This window comes from Aethalodelphis obliquidens, unplaced genomic scaffold (assembly GCF_003676395.1).
Source record: "Aethalodelphis obliquidens isolate GAN/ISIS:26980383/991018 unplaced genomic scaffold, ASM367639v1 scaffold14, whole genome shotgun sequence".
NCBI classification, from domain to species: Eukaryota; Metazoa; Chordata; class Mammalia; order Artiodactyla; family Delphinidae; genus Aethalodelphis; species Aethalodelphis obliquidens.
In genome coordinates this window covers 31,221,585-31,234,850 of record NW_020837958.1, presented here as the reverse complement: position 1 = coordinate 31,234,850, position 13,266 = coordinate 31,221,585, and the positions used below count along the sequence as shown (strand labels likewise).

Sequence of the window (13,266 nt, the reverse complement as noted above, 5' to 3'; positions counted from 1 at the left end):
TGTTATAAAATCGTTCCCAGGCTTTTACAGCCAAATTTACCATATCACCCAACCTAAGGTCAGGCGTTTTGTGCAGGGATCAGCTGCCCCAAATTTTCTACCCCTTGAAACACTTACCAAGGTCTGGGGGATAACCTCACTCAGGTTACAGATTTGGCCAAAATGCATTAGCAGAAAATGATTTGTGTAAGCCTTGTAAAACACAGGAGGTTCTCAGATGGTTACATCCTTCAGCTGGGCAGAGTAGCAGGGTGGTGTGTTGGATGGGGGTTGGTTTCGTTTCTCCAGCTGTGGATTCCCAAGTAGAGCTGGTTTAGTCCTCTTAGGTTGTCATGATGAATAGCTTCATCCATGGGGTACAGGATATGAAAGACCACCAGACCCACAACCATATGCTCAGGGAGACGGGCAGGTAACAGGTGTAGTGGTTGGTCTCTATGGCAACGGAAGAGAAGCCTTCCTCCAAGGCACTGCTGGACTCCCGAGGGGTCCAGAGCCAAGCAGCCCCGCTCTGCCCACACGCCCGTGCTCTCTGCCAGGCAGTTACTGGAAGGCAGACCCCAGACGGTGTCCTGTTAATCCCTAGGTGAGCAATGCCGCAGCTCCCCAGACTGCAATTGTTGTAGAAGCCAGGTCTTTAAAGAAGCTGCTAAAAGCAATGACCTACATGCCAGAAACTGCATGCATGGGAAAAGGAAATGAAATCCCCCAATTTGTACCTAACTAAATAGCAGACTATGTAAGTGTGGGACTTTAGCAGTTTATAAAGGCCTCCTAACATATCATCTGAGCCTCACAGCAACACGGCAGGAGGGTAATGTCAGATGAAGAAATTGAGACTGGAAGAGGATGAGTGAGAGTTACTTGCCCAAGATCTAGTAAGTAGTGGAGCTCAAGTCATCCTACATCTACTTGTTCAGCTGGCCCACTGGAAACCTGGTATTGGGATATGGCTGTGAAACAGGTTTTTGCCCTCAAAGGGCTCCTAGTCTAGTGGGGGAGACCAAACAGTGAGGAAGAGATTACAATCGAAGGGTACAGCTCAGAGACCTACACAGAGTGTGTGGAAATACAGACCAAAGGCAGTGGTCTCAGTGCAGGGGATCAGAAAGGCTCCTGGATGAGGTGACTCATGACCTGAGGCTTGGAAGATGAGTAGACCAGTGATTCTCAAATATGAGGCACATTAGAATCACCTGGAGGGATTACTAAAACAAAATGCTGGGTCCTACCCCCAGCCTGTAAGTAAATCTGGGGTGAGGCCCAATAATTTGCATTTCCAACAAGTTCCCAGAGGACGCCGATGTTTCTGGTCCAAGGACCACACTTCGAAGGCCACTGAAGGAGAGCCTTCCCAGCAGATGCACGTGCACGTGGGTCCTGATGCCAAAGCCAGGTTCAGGCCGGGCTCTTCCTCCACTCAGGTTCCAGAACCTACACTGGCATCAGGCTGAAGTGAGAAGTGCATTCAGGAAGGCCTCCCTCCCTTTGCCTCTCTTTTCTGATCTCCATAAGACCCTTCAGTGCTGCTTTACTCAGTAACAGTAATACAGTAAGTCCCCTACATACGAATGAGTTCCGTTCCTGTGTTCTAAAGTCCAGTTTGTTCATAAGTCCAACAAAGTTAGCCTAGGTACCCAACTAACACAATCGGCTATATAGTACTGTACTGTAATAGGTTTATAATAGTTTTCAGACAAATAATACATAAAAAACAAACAAAAAAATAAAGAAAGCATTTTTAATCTTATAGTACAGTACCTTGAAAAGTACAGTAGTACAGTACAACAGCTGGCATACAGGGACTGGCATCGAGTGAACAGGCAAGGAGAGTTACTGCCTGGCAAGGAGAGTTACTGCCTGGAGGAGGGAGAGGAGGTGGGAGATGGCAGAGCTGAAGGATCGTCAGCAATAGGAGACGGAGGGCGAGCTGCAGTTTCACTCACACCTGACGCTAATGGAATGCACATTCGCATCTTTGAAAGTTCGCAACTTAAAGGTTCATATGTAGGGGACTTACTGTAGAATAACTGGTCAGGTGCCAGACACTGAGCTAAGTACTGGATGCGAGTTCTGTCATTAAATGCTAACAGTAACCCTTTGGGGTAGGAGTTATGGGGATCCCCATTCTGTAGATTTGGATACTGAGGCACAGAAAGGTTTAGTCATTTGTCCAAGGATACGCAGCTCTAAGAGGTGGTATGGGATGGTGCACACCCAGGCTTCCCGCCTTCTCTGCTTGTTGCCCGATCCCATCCGGCCTGCCCAAGGGGCCCAGTTCCACAGGGCCCAAGCAAGCCTGGAGTCATCGCTTTCTGGGGACAGATGAGGGCAGCCGGAAGCAGCTGGTCCCAACAGACAGGCACAGAGACTCCCAAACAACTGCCAACCGGACTGAACAGACGCGTTGGTCCCCAGCTAAGGATTCCCCATGATGGGCAGCCTGGGCGGAGAGTCAGGCAGAGCCGTCTTCATGCCTCAGCCTCACCAGCTGCGTCTCAAAGTTTATTAACTTCTATACGCTTTCCTTTCTTCTTTACAAAATGAGATGATAATTCTAACCCCCACAGGAGTATCATGAAGAGAAAATAAAATAACGCAGGTATGCCACCAGGTGTGGCTGACTGTAGCTCTCCCACCACGCCTCTCAGTGGGCTGCCGCCGCTGATCCCATACAGCTCTGGCCACTCCTAGGACCTTGTCTTAGCAACACGAGGACACAGAGGTTGAAGAACTGCCTCTCACAGCTTGGGGGCCGTCAGCCAAAGGTGTCTGGCTCTACAGCTGGGTCCCTGCTCGCCTACTGGAGGAAACGGCCAAGGAACCAGCTGTGAGGCGATGGGTGAGCTCTGCTGCCAGGGCGGGGCGTTGCTCTGAGCAGCCTCTGGGGGCACAGGAGGCAGCAGGCTGGGCAGATAATCCCTCTGATGGCACAGTGTTGCTCTAGAGAGTGACGTGGGGCTGGGGGTGGCGGGGACTTAGAAACTGCTGACGAAAAGAACTTGGACCTTGAATTTAAGATTGACTTCGGTTGTGGTCTCCGTTCTGCCACTTCACTTTGTGACTCTAGACAAGTTACATCACATAACCCTTCTGAGCCTCAGTGTCATCATCCATAAATTGGAGTCAATAATCCTTACCCCAGGTCTGCTCTGAGGCATCTGGGAAAATGTATAAGGAAAGGCTTGGGGCATCATTAAGCAGTTTTGTCACTTCCGATACGGCTGGGCGCACAGGTAGCCCGTAGTATTTGTTCATTCGCTTATTCAGAAACATTGGCTTAGCATCTACGATGTGCCAGGCACTGGAAATAAAGCCGTGAAGAAGGCAAACAGAACCCCTGCTTTCCCAGAGCTTACGCTCCAGTGAGAAATGAGAGTCAGTAAACAGCTAAACAAATAAATAAGAAAACACAAAATAACAGTAAGTGCTGAAGACACATTAAAAATGGATAGCGTGGGCTTCCCTGGTGGCGCGGTGGTTGAGAGTCCGCCTGCCGATGCAGGGGACACGGGTTCGTGCCCCGGTCCGGGAAGATCCTACACGCCGTGGAGCGGCTGGGCCCGTGGGCCATGGCCGCTGAGCCTGCGCGTCCGGAGCCTGTGCTCCGCAACGGGAGAGGCCACAACAGTGGGAGGCCCGCGTACCACAAAAAAAAAGGATAGCGTGGTAGCATATGGTTTCCACATGTGGCCAATGGATGGGCTTGGAGAGAGAAACCAGTAATAGCCAAAGGCAGAGACGAGTGGGAGAATCCCCCTTCTTTCTCTCCCTCTCATCCTTTAGCCATCGTCTGGCCAAATGTCCCTCAGAGCATGCACCCCCAGGGCCCCAAAGGTAAAGGTCTCTGTATTTGGTTTCCAGGAGAGCAGCACCCTCGGCTGAATTTTCAGTGGACAGGACACGCCACTTAATGTCCTTCCTGACCATGATGGGCCCCAGTCCCGACTGGAACGTGGGCCTGTCCGCAGAGGATCTGTGCACCAAAGAGTGCGGCTGGGTCCAGAAAGTGGTGCAGGACCTGATTCCCTGGGACGCTGGCACTGACAGTGGGGTGACCTATGAGGTACGTGTGCGCCTGGAGTGGTGAGTGACAAACCTTCCCGAGCGTCTGTTCCTTGTCTGGCCCTGTTCTGGATGCCCTGGCCATGGAGGTGAGTCTGGCCCAGGCTCTGTACCAGATGAACTCACAGTCTGGTAGGGGAGCCCAGCACGGTCCCATCATCACATACTCACATGCTGTGTGACTCGGGCTCCGGGAAGTGTCCATGCAGCTGGTCAGGAGAGTACAGGAAGGGACTCTGCTGAAGAGCAGTTCAGAGATAAACATTAAGGAACAGCAGGCAAAAGGCATGGAGGCAAAAAGAGAGAGAGAGAATGGGGAACTGCAGGAAGTTGACGTGTGTTAAGCTGGGCCAGATTCCGAAGGTTTCCGGATGGCCAGGCTAAGAAGTTTGGAGTCTCCTGTGAATATCAATATTTTCCAGATATGGTCGGCACAGCAACTGCATCGAAATCTGGAATCATCAGAAAACCAGTGGTAGAACATTCTAGAACAGACGTTGGTAAACTATGGTTTGGGGGCAACCTGGAGTTTTCTAACCCAGCCTCACGTATTCGACCGCATGTCGTCTGGGGCTGCTTTCTCACTACAACTGAGTTGAGTCGTTGCAACAGACACAGTTGGCCCACAAAGACTAAAATATTTACCATCTGACCCTCCTCAGACAAGTTTGCCAACTCCTGGTCTAGTGGGAAGAACTCTGGATTCAGACCAACCTGGTTCAGCAATTTCCTAGCTGGAAATGGCTCTCTAAAACTCGGCATCTTCATCTGGGCATAATCCTACTGTGTACATGGGAGAATTTGAAAGTATAGATCTACAAATGTTCATGCACAACACATGGCATGAATAAAATTCTGTAAATATAAATAGCAGTTATACTTGTTAAATTCCTTTCAAGGTTTTTGTTCTGATCATATATCAAATCTTTGTGGTTTTTAACCAGTTTTATTTCCCACTCTCTGTATCTGTGTTTTCTCCACTGCAGTCACCCAACAAGCCCACAATTCCCCAGGAGAAAATCCGACCCCTGACCAGCCTGGACCATCCTCAGAGTCCTTTTTACGATCCAGAGGGCGGGTCCATCACTCAAGTAGCCAGAGTTGTCATTGAGAGAATCGCTCGGAAGGTACTGGGTTAGAGCTCACCCTGGCACAGACCCTTCCCATCAGGAGACCAGACCCCTTTCAGCTCTTGAATCATGCGGTCCCTGGCATATTCAGGATGTGGAATTCCTGGGCCTACCAGAGTTTCTAGAATGCAAATTATTCATAAGATATAAATGAGCAAAATGAACATGGTGGTACAGTTTGACGCTCAACCAAATGATTTGCTCTAGGTAACTGGGCTTCATCATGAATGCCATAATCAATTGCTAATGTCTGTCATGGGTCAGGAAGTGGGAAGTTGTGGCTTTACTGCCATTTCTTTTACCGGTCAGGTTGTAAAAGTGAGCCAGAACTCCGCCATGGCCTAGGATTTGTATACAGGGTGGGCATTTGGTTTTATGTCCTCTTTCATCTTTCCCCCACACATTCCGTTCTTTAATGTGAGCCCTCCAAGTAAAATTCCTTTTGCAGGGGGAACAGTGCAATATTGTACCTGACAATGTTGACGATATTGTAGCAGACCTGGCTCCAGAAGAGAAAGATGAAGGTGAGTCATCTTCCTTTGTTGCAGGTGGCAACATAAATTGGGAACTAAACATAAACTACCTTTTGGGAAAGCAATTTGCTAACATGTTTTAAAAGCCACAAATATATCCTTTGATTTGGTAACCCCTTCTTTGCGGATTTCTGCTTGAAATATAATTCAAAACAAGGCCAAGGCTAGGCACAAAGTCTAAGGGAATTGGTGAAGGTATGACACTAGTATCAGGCAAATGGCATTTGCAGCAGATGACTCTCTGCTTTGATTCTCACACTATCCTGTGAGGCAGGAGTGGGTCCATCCACCTCCCCAGCAAGGAAAGTGAGCCCAGACCCTACAGTCAGGAGGCAGTGGCAGAGCCCTGGCTTCAGCTCAAGTTCTCTCATAGGGTCTGGAGCCAGACAAGCTGGGCTCTCCTCCTGTGGCCCTGGGCAAGAGGCCCACCTTTCTACCAGTTTCCTCAACTGTAAAATGGGGACAATAGAAGAACCCGCCTTGTAAAGAGCTGTGGTAAGGAGCTAATGGGATAAGGCAAATACGGTTCTTAGAATGATGCTGCCACATGATAAGTGCTCAGTGAACGATGGCCACCCTTATTCTCATCATGACACTGTCTGGCTCACTGGGAAGATGAGCAACACCACACGAAAAAACCTGTGTTTCCCCCAAATTGCCTGTGATTTGCCTGCACCTGTGTGGAAACGATGTCTGCCATCGTTTGTGTTCATGTGTTGAGGGGAAGGGACAGTAAGAGAATCTTTCCTTATTATTAAGTTACTTAGATTTTTATTACTGGAATGCCCAAACTATAATTTTGGAAGGCAAGTGAATGGCTGCTTGCATCCCCGGAGCACCCAGGCTCCCGGAGGCTGGGCAGACAGTGGGGATTTTCTTGTCCCCGCGTGAGCTCGTCTGGGGAGAGAGGGCCAGTCACAGCTTCCACAGGCTCCCAGGAAAACCATGTCACATACTCTTTCCAGATGACACCCCCGAAACCTGCATCTACTCCAACTGGTCCCCGTGGTCCGCCTGCAGCTCTTCCACCTGCGACAAAGGCAAGAGGATGCGGCAGCGCATGCTGAAGGCGCAGCTGGACCTCAGTGTCCCCTGTCCCGACACCCAGGACTTCCAGCCCTGCACGGGCCCGGGCTGCAGCGATGAAGGTGACGAGACACCCAGGCTCAGGAAGGGAGGGTCCTGCCTGGCCGTGCCAGCCTCTCATACCTGGTCAGGTAGCACCCCCCAAGTGGGGCACTAGGACCCTGACTGTATTTGTCAGTGGGAACCACCAAGGGCAGACTCCCATGTCCAACAGTATCTTGAGGGCTGTGAACACAGACATGTCTTACGACATCAGAAGAATTCTTGAGTTTAACTGACCCCCCCCCATACCCCCCAGCCATGGAAGAAAATAGACACAAGTTACCAAAGAGCTAGCACACATCTTACTTATGACAAACAACAGATAGCAAGCTGCCTGCTTCTGGGCCTTAACTTCAACCTCTTTTTAAGAAGCAGGTGAACAGCTTGGCCAAGATTGAATCTAAATCATTGCCCTAATTCTGTGTCATTCATGGACCCCCGTGCATGTCCTAGCTCAGCCTGGGTCAGAGCCCTCAGTTCCTTGCGTCAGGACCTTTGGACTGACTGCAGCAATTCTGTAACTGGTCAAAGGTCAGGCTTGAACTATAAGCTTGAACCACCCATGTCATGATGGCTCAGGCTTCAGCATGGCACTACTCTGATTGCTGTGCAAAGGCCAGCTGCCTACTTCCCAGGGTACACTTCCTCTCTCTGACTGAACAGATCTATACTCTGTGCTCTGATCTTAACTGTCTCAGAGGTGTAACAAGGCAATAGGAAGGGATGTATAGGCTGGGCTGGTTTATGGCAGGAAGAAAACCATTTCCAAGCTGAGGATACCTGAAGAAAGCTCACCACCACTGCAGGTCCTTGACTCTCTGGCTCTTCCTGGGGCACAGTCTTAAATACCTCTCCTGGCTGCACTCCACAGTGGTTTACTGCTGTTTGTGCCCATGATAAGGCACTTCAGAAAGGAGTGAACCCTGCATGCACAGGCCATTCCTACGAACAGGCAGGCAGGAAGTTGTGACAGGACTGACAACGCTGGAGGCTTTCTCTTTCTTGGGGTTGAGGGGAGGCAGATGGGTGGGCTGTCTGTGGCCTACAGTGGGAAATGAGATCTTTAACCATCCCCTCTACAGGGGTGGAGTTCAGGTGGCTCCCAGGAGGTAATGACAATTCTGAAACATGTTGGGCTCTGCCTGGTGGTGTAGTTTTGGTGGTACACAGCATCAAGTTTACCAACTTAACTAGTTTTAATCGTACAGTTCAGTGGTATTGTGTACACACACACACACACGCAACTATCACCACCCTCTATCTCCAGAACTCCTTTCATCTCGCAAAACAAACTGTAGACCCATTAACCACTAACTCTCCATTCCCCCAACCCCTAGCAACCACCGTTCTACTTTCTAAGAACTGACCATTCTAGGTATCTCATGTAAGTGGAATCATACAGTATTTGTCTTTTTGTGACTGGCTTATTTCACTCAGCATAATGTCCTCAGGTTCATCCACATTGTAGGACGTGTCAGAATTTCCCTGTGTCTAATGTGGGTTCCAGCCATCTTTATTACTTCACCGCCAGCAAGCACTGTCTAGCAACACTGTCCATAGGTTCAATAACAATGTGTAGGCATCACCCATGTGCATGTGACAGCCTGCGGACATGTGCAGGAGGCTTCACACTCTGACTTCAGTCCTTCTTTCTAGCCTCATCTCCCAGTGCCACACACAATACACTCGGTACAGGTTATTGCAGGAGCTGTTCCCTTCACCTTAAATACAGATATTCTCTACCCAACAAAAGTGCACTCAGATGTGCCCTCTTCTGTGAAATCTCACCCAGACCCCAAGGAGCATCCCCATTCCAATCCACTGGGCTTATGTCTGTTTTGCAGTTTATGTGCCCATCTCTCGTTCTGGAGTAGATCAAAATCCGTATCTTACACATCTCTTTAACCTCGGTACATACCACTAAGCAGTCAGTAAAGATTTACTGACGTGAGTAAACGGATGGGTGGATGGATGACTTCATTTCCCTCTTCTTTAGAACAGGCAAACACACATACACACACACTCCTATCCATCCAACCATCTTTCAAATGTGTCGTCACGAGACAAGGAGTAATCACGAGTGCTCTGTGCACCTGGAAAAAAGCACTTCCTTTAAGGAACAATTCCTAGTTTAAAGATGTGTGCCTTTTATGTCGACTTCCATCCTCAACTGCCTAACTGCCCCTGAATGCCAGCTGGCCTTCTTGACGCCCGCCTTTGGGGAGTTCGGTTGGTCGTGCGGATCCCGGCGTCGTGGCGCCCGGTCTGTAGTATCTGCTCCTGTGTTGCAGACGGCTCCACCTGCACCATGTCCGAGTGGATCACCTGGTCGCCCTGCAGCATCTCCTGCGGCACTGGCATGCGGTCCCGGGAGAGGTACGTGAAGCAGTTCCCGGAGGACGGCTCCGTGTGCACGCTGCCCACTGAGGAGACGGAGAAGTGCACGGTCAACGAGGAGTGCTGTGAGTGGGGTGCCGGGCGGGAGGGGCGGGCGCAGGGCTCCCGAGGCTGCCAAGGCGACGCTAAACACCGCCGGACTTCCCAGCTCCCAGCAGCTGCCTGGTGACCGAGTGGGGCGAGTGGGACGAGTGCAGCGCCACCTGCGGGATGGGCATGAAGAAGCGGCACCGCATGGTCAAGATGAGCCCGGCGGACGGCTCCATGTGCAAGGCTGAGACGTCTCAGGCAGAGAAGTGCATGATGCCCGAGTGCCGTGAGTAGGCGTGGGAGAGGGGACAGAGGACCACAGCAGCCCTTACCACTGTCAAGGCTGGGCAGGTGCAAGAGGAAATATGGACCCCCCCCTCCCCAATCCTTGCAGGGCACTTCTAGGAGCGAGAGCTATAGGTGTGAGGACATCATCCAGACCCAGAGAGTGGCCTCCTTTGAGAGGCATTCTGAGCAATGCTGGGGTGGCAAACTGGTGGCCTCTGGATAGAATTCACCTGTAGCTGTGTTTTATAGGGCCCCATAGTATCTTTTTTTTGGAGGGGGGGAATAAATGTAGGCAGGTTGTGCATTCCTCAAGTCATCACAGACCCCCTCATTCTTGTTCTATGTGGGGACTTGCCTGTGGCCTCATAAAGCATTACAACCCCTCCTCTACGCACAGATGCACACAGGCCCACACATCACTACACAGATGTACACACATAGCCAAGTACATACACATTCTAGCGATTTCAGCACCAAAGTGTCCAAAAACACATCATTGAGGCTATCTTTTAGTGCATGGTTCTTGGGGCATGTGGGATGTTTCTGTCTCTAGTGAGATCCTACTCAGACCCTCACGGGTGTTTCAGGTGGGACTTGTGTATTCCTATTACTGAGCCACATCTGATGCCACATCATGAGCACCAGCTGGATCAGAGGAGATGCAGGAGAGTGACAAGAGCAGCAGTTAGTGGCCTGTGGAGCCACTCCTGGTTCCGGGTGGGGGGGTCACTTCGGTTATCCGAACCCATTGGTCAATTTCACTTTACTCAAGGGGCTTGAGTGGGGGACAAAGGGTACAGGGCACCAGATCAAAGAAAGCAAAGGGAGCCTGTTCTCAGTGGCAAACCTGGCTCTTGGTCTAGACACCATCCCCTGCTTGCTGTCCCCGTGGTCCGAGTGGAGCGACTGCAGCGTGACCTGTGGGAAGGGCATGCGGACCCGCCAGCGGATGCTCAAGTCTCTAGCCGAACTTGGGGACTGTAATGAGGCGCTGGAGCAAGTGGAAAAATGCATGCTGCCCGAGTGCCGTAAGTCCTGGAGCTCCTGGAAGCCACCTCTCCCCTCCTCTCCTCCTGCTAACCAGCCCTGTGCTAGCTCGTACAGTTATGACTGTTTGCTGGGCCCTGCATCTCTGTGTTAGCAAAGTTATTTAAACTCTCAATCTTCTCAGTAGTAAAAGGGGATCCCACTAACCATCTACAAAACACCCAAATTGTAAATGGCTGTGAAGTCAAAACAGGAGGCTTAGATGGAAAACAAACAGTACAGGCTCGATAAAATGTATTTCATAGTTCTCCACCCCTCCAAGTTAGAGGCTTGTCTGGCCCATGGGGTTTTCCAAGCTTTTTAATTCTATTCCTCCTCCCTGTGACCAGTTTATTTACCCATGACCAAAGGGTAGACTTTAAACCTGTACCTCTGCAGCCTTGATAAGAAGACAGGCCAGCAAGTCAACAAGCTCAAAAGCTCCATGCCCACCCTCATCTCCTCTCAAATCTCACAGAGATTTGAGAAGAGATGAGGGTGAGTTTATTATCTGGGGACTAATTTCCAAGGAGAGAGCCCATTTTTCTGGCTAGTCTTCCATGAGAGCTTCCCTTTCAGGTGGTGGAAAGTCAGACACACTTGCTAAGACCTGTTTTCGGGCTTTCTCTGAAATGCACTTGCAGCCTTCTGTGCTTCCTCCCCTTACTCAGGCTGCGTGCCTGGGGACAGGTCCTAGCTCTGTCCCTTACTGGCTGCATAAACTTCAGCACACTACTTAGCATCCCTGTCCCTCATCTGTAAAATAGTGAGAAAAACTTCCTAGGTTGCTCTGAGAATTAAACCACATAATTGGTACAAAGTGCCGAGCACTGGACTTGGGAAGTGCAGACCTCCACCAATGTTACATATTACAGTTCCTGAGCTGTTTTAGCCAAAGTCATGTGTGGAGATGACCCAGCCCATCAAACTAAACAAAGCCTTGGGCTTTTACTAAGATCTACCCCGTGTTCAACACAGCTCACCAGAGCTGGGGCTCCAGAATGTTCTGAGACACTGTTACTGACTTAAACAAAACTCTATATCCACAGGGTCCAGTGAATGAAGGGAGAAGAAAAAGAACATTTATAGAACACTTACTGTGGGCCAGAAACTGGGCTGAGAGCATTTCTTAATTCTCACAACCTGATGAGAAAAATAACATTATCCCCATACTGCAGATGGGAAAGCTGCCTGAGCTCCCACAGGGAAAAAAGGCCTAAGACCATGAACAAAATGAGTTTTTCCTAGATCCATCTAGCCGGGCCCTCACTTTGCAAGGGAAGCAGAGTTTGAAAATCATTTGCCTCCCTAGGAAGCATCCTGAGAATCACTCTAATGGGTTATCTTTTGTCCACATTTGTGAGATGCTGGCTTAATGAGAAGACTCTGCTGGATCTCTTACCATGATAAACCATGACACCACTTGCTACTGCCCCTCTTCTCTACTGAATTTCCTATTTCTGACTCCTGTGTTTTTTGCAGACTGCCGTATATAAGACCCAGGATGATATCGAGAACAAGAAACACTGCCTGGGTCTTACTGCAGAAGTCACAATGTCCTTAGTATTAGTCCACGGGGGCAGCTCTGGAAAATGGCACCAGTGAACTGTGCCTTCCCTCAGAAAATCAGGGTCTTTGGCTGTGGGAAGCTAGTCTGTGCCACTTGAGGCTAATTTGACAATATTCTAGAAGCTTAGAGAGCAAGGCAAGAGGCTCTGAACTAATCTTCAAGGTCCCCCCAAAAGCCTCCTCAAATCATAAAGAGGGCATAGCGTGTGGGTTTTGATCTGCATCTACTGCTTACCAACCGTGTGGGCTGGATAAAGTCAGTCTGCCTCTTGGAGCCTCAGTTTCTTCTTCTGTAAAATGGGGTAACAGCACCTGCTTTGCATTTCCCATAGGCTTGTGTTGAGATGTTCAAAGGAGAGTATAAGTGACCGTATCTTGTTTCAGACATGAGATATACTCACGCCCATCTGTGTCTTGCCAGCCATTGACTGTGAGCTCACCGAGTGGTCCCAATGGTCGGAATGTAACAAGTCATGTGGGAAAGGCCACATGATTCGAACCCGCATGATCCAAATGGAGCCTCAGTTTGGAGGTGCACCCTGCCCGGAGACTGTGCAGCGGAAAAAGTGCCGCATCCGGAAATGCCTCCGAAATCCATCCATCCAGAAGCTGCGCTGGAGGGAGGCCCGAGAGAGCCGGAGGAGTGAGCAGCTGAGGGAGGAGTCCGATGGGGACCAGTTTCCAGGTACTGCCAAGTGTGAGGCTGGCGTTCAGGGAGATATCAAAGCAGAGTGGGTCTGGAAGAACTTGTAGGAGTTTGCCAGTAAAACAAGGGCATCCCAGGCAGCAGGAGTAGTCATTACAATGGCACTGAGATACCAAAGAACAAGATATGTTCAAGTAGTAAGTGGAAGGCAGAAAGAACACAGAGTATGGCCGGGGGGGGGGGGGCAGGAAACCAAGCTGGAGAGGTAGGGTAGGGACCAGACCATGAAAGGCCTGCTGATGACTTGATTCTGTAGGTGAAGGTTTTAAGCAACAGCGTGACTTTAACAGGCCTGTGCTGAGTGGTTTGGAGGTGGCAAAAACAGAGGCACAGAGGCTGGTTAAGTTTTCTCTGTAGCCCAGGAGAGAGATTGTGTGTCCCCCTCCTCCTGCAT

The 13,266-nt window shown here is 50.1% G+C and overlaps 1 protein-coding gene across 1 annotated transcript in view; it reads left to right on the top strand.

The window, feature by feature from the left end:
• The window catches only part of SPON1 (spondin 1), a 275,447-nt gene that overhangs the window by 259,049 nt on the left and 3,132 nt on the right, over positions 1-13,266 (top strand). The window contains exons 8-15 of the mRNA XM_027115305.1: positions 3,865-4,066; positions 5,052-5,192; positions 5,644-5,719; positions 6,694-6,876; positions 9,148-9,318; positions 9,402-9,569; positions 10,435-10,599; positions 12,588-12,851. Of these exons, the coding sequence (XP_026971106.1) occupies positions 3,865-4,066; positions 5,052-5,192; positions 5,644-5,719; positions 6,694-6,876; positions 9,148-9,318; positions 9,402-9,569; positions 10,435-10,599; positions 12,588-12,851 (1,370 nt within the window). The remainder of the gene's footprint in view (positions 1-3,864; positions 4,067-5,051; positions 5,193-5,643; positions 5,720-6,693; positions 6,877-9,147; positions 9,319-9,401; positions 9,570-10,434; positions 10,600-12,587; positions 12,852-13,266) is intronic.